At 36.2% G+C, this 1,858-nt stretch overlaps 1 protein-coding gene across 1 annotated transcript; it reads left to right on the top strand.

Annotated features, from left to right (window-relative positions):
• The first annotated feature begins 360 nt into the window (after window positions 1-360).
• On the top strand, window positions 361-1,266 carry LOC102851340 (olfactory receptor 10A4-like). Its single transcript, XM_006881872.1, has one exon. It carries the CDS (start codon window positions 361-363, stop codon window positions 1,264-1,266), a length of 906 nt encoding a protein of 301 aa, XP_006881934.1.
• The last annotated feature ends 592 nt before the right edge of the window (window positions 1,267-1,858 follow it).

The raw sequence follows: 1,858 nt of genomic DNA, 5'->3' as shown, positions 1-1,858 counted from the left end.
AAAAATAATTATATCTTTGAGAACCCTGTGACAAAGTTCTACTCTGCCCTATAAGTTCTCTGAGTCAGAAATTGACTCCATATTAGTGAGGTTTTTTTACTACACATCCTATATCTGCTGCTATAATTGAAGTAATAGATTAACTATCTAAATGAGACTGGAGACACAGTAAAATGTATTAAGATTAAGAATCTAGAAAGAAGTTAATTAAATGAACAAAGCTGTGGTGTTTTGTGGGTTTTTAAAAATATATATTGTGTCGACACACTTTATTTTTTTTCTAAAAATAGAGTTTAATCAAGTAATTTTTCACATTCTAATTTTTAGATCTAAATTATGACTATGATTGAAGAAGAAAATATGACTCAAATTTCAGAATTTATCCTCTTGGGTTTTGGAGATCTCCATGGACTTCAATTCTTTCTTTTTGGGCTATTTCTGACCATCTATATTTTGACTCTCATGGGCAATATTGTAATTCTAACCGTGGTATTAGCTGATAATTCCCTCCACACACCCATGTATTTCTTTCTTGGTCACTTCTCCTTCCTAGAAATTGGCTACACCACTACCATTGAGCCTATGATGCTAAGGACACTGCTCTCAGCTCATGAGCCCATTTCCATCTTAGCCTGTGCTTGTCAGTTTTACTTTTTTGCTGCCATGGTGGCTACAGAATGTTTTTTCTTGGCTGTAATGTCTTATGATCGCTATATAGCCATCTGTAACCCACTACATTACACCAGCATCATGGACTACTGGGGTTGCTTACAACTAGCTGGCGCCTCTTGGATGGCTGGATTCCTGGCACCTGTCCTTCTCATGGTCCTCATTTTTCGGTTAACATTCTGTGCTGCCAATGAAATTGATCACTTCTTCTGTGATTTGAAGCCCATCATCAAGCTTGCCTGCACTGATACACAAATAGCTGAGACGACATCCTTTATATGCACCTCTTTATTTGCCCTTGGCCCCTTCCTACTCACCTTGGCTTCTTACATTCATATTATCACCACTATTATGAGGATCCCCTCTACCACGGGAAAACAACGAGCCTTTTCTACCTGCTCTTCTCACCTGACAGTTGTCACACTATATTATGGGACCCTGGGCATAGTCTATGGTTTTCCATCAAGGCCTCATTATGAAGACCTATTGAAGTTACTTTCCCTTCTGTATACAGTGCTTACCCCTGCCCTAAATCCTATCATTTACACTTTAAGGAATAAGGATGTAAAGGTAGCTTTGAGAAAAATGTTGCAATAAAAGATGTATCTTTGAGAGAATCATTCTTGGATTGTTAGCAAGAATTGGAAGGAAAGAACAGGAGTAAAATTAATAAACTTATTATAAACCCTTGTTAAGATGAGTTAAAGAAAAGGCAATATACAATAAGCGGATGAACAGGCATTGTGGAATTAATTAATCTGGAATTAATTGTAAATAATTTTATAAACAAATTGTGTATGGTTGATGAAATGAAAAAGCAATATGCTGTGTAAACTTTTCCTCAGATCATAATAAAAAATTTGGAAGGAATAAAAAATCAATTTTAATTTCTTAGTGGCTCTTAGTACTTTTTCTAAAAACTCCAGCTAAACTGGGAACTTTATGTAGTGCCAGAATAGTTACTGGATTGATAATTCCTGTACTAGAAGAGGAGAAAGGAAGGTTAATCTGAAATGAATAGACAGACATTATGTGAACTGCAATCAACAATCTGGAACAGGACATACACCGCAGATTAAATGGAGGCAAGGGAAGAAAGGAAAGGGGGTTGGTGAATCCATAAATAGAAAGGGTGGATGAGGTGAGTGAATAACAACACATACTGATAGTTTGCTTAGACATGGGAATA

Source organism: Elephantulus edwardii, unplaced genomic scaffold (genome assembly GCF_000299155.1).
Source record: "Elephantulus edwardii isolate Elephantulus edwardi_28Jun2011 unplaced genomic scaffold, EleEdw1.0 scaffold00016, whole genome shotgun sequence".
NCBI classification, from domain to species: Eukaryota; Metazoa; Chordata; class Mammalia; order Macroscelidea; family Macroscelididae; genus Elephantulus; species Elephantulus edwardii.
This window is presented reverse-complemented; position numbering and strand designations above follow the sequence as displayed.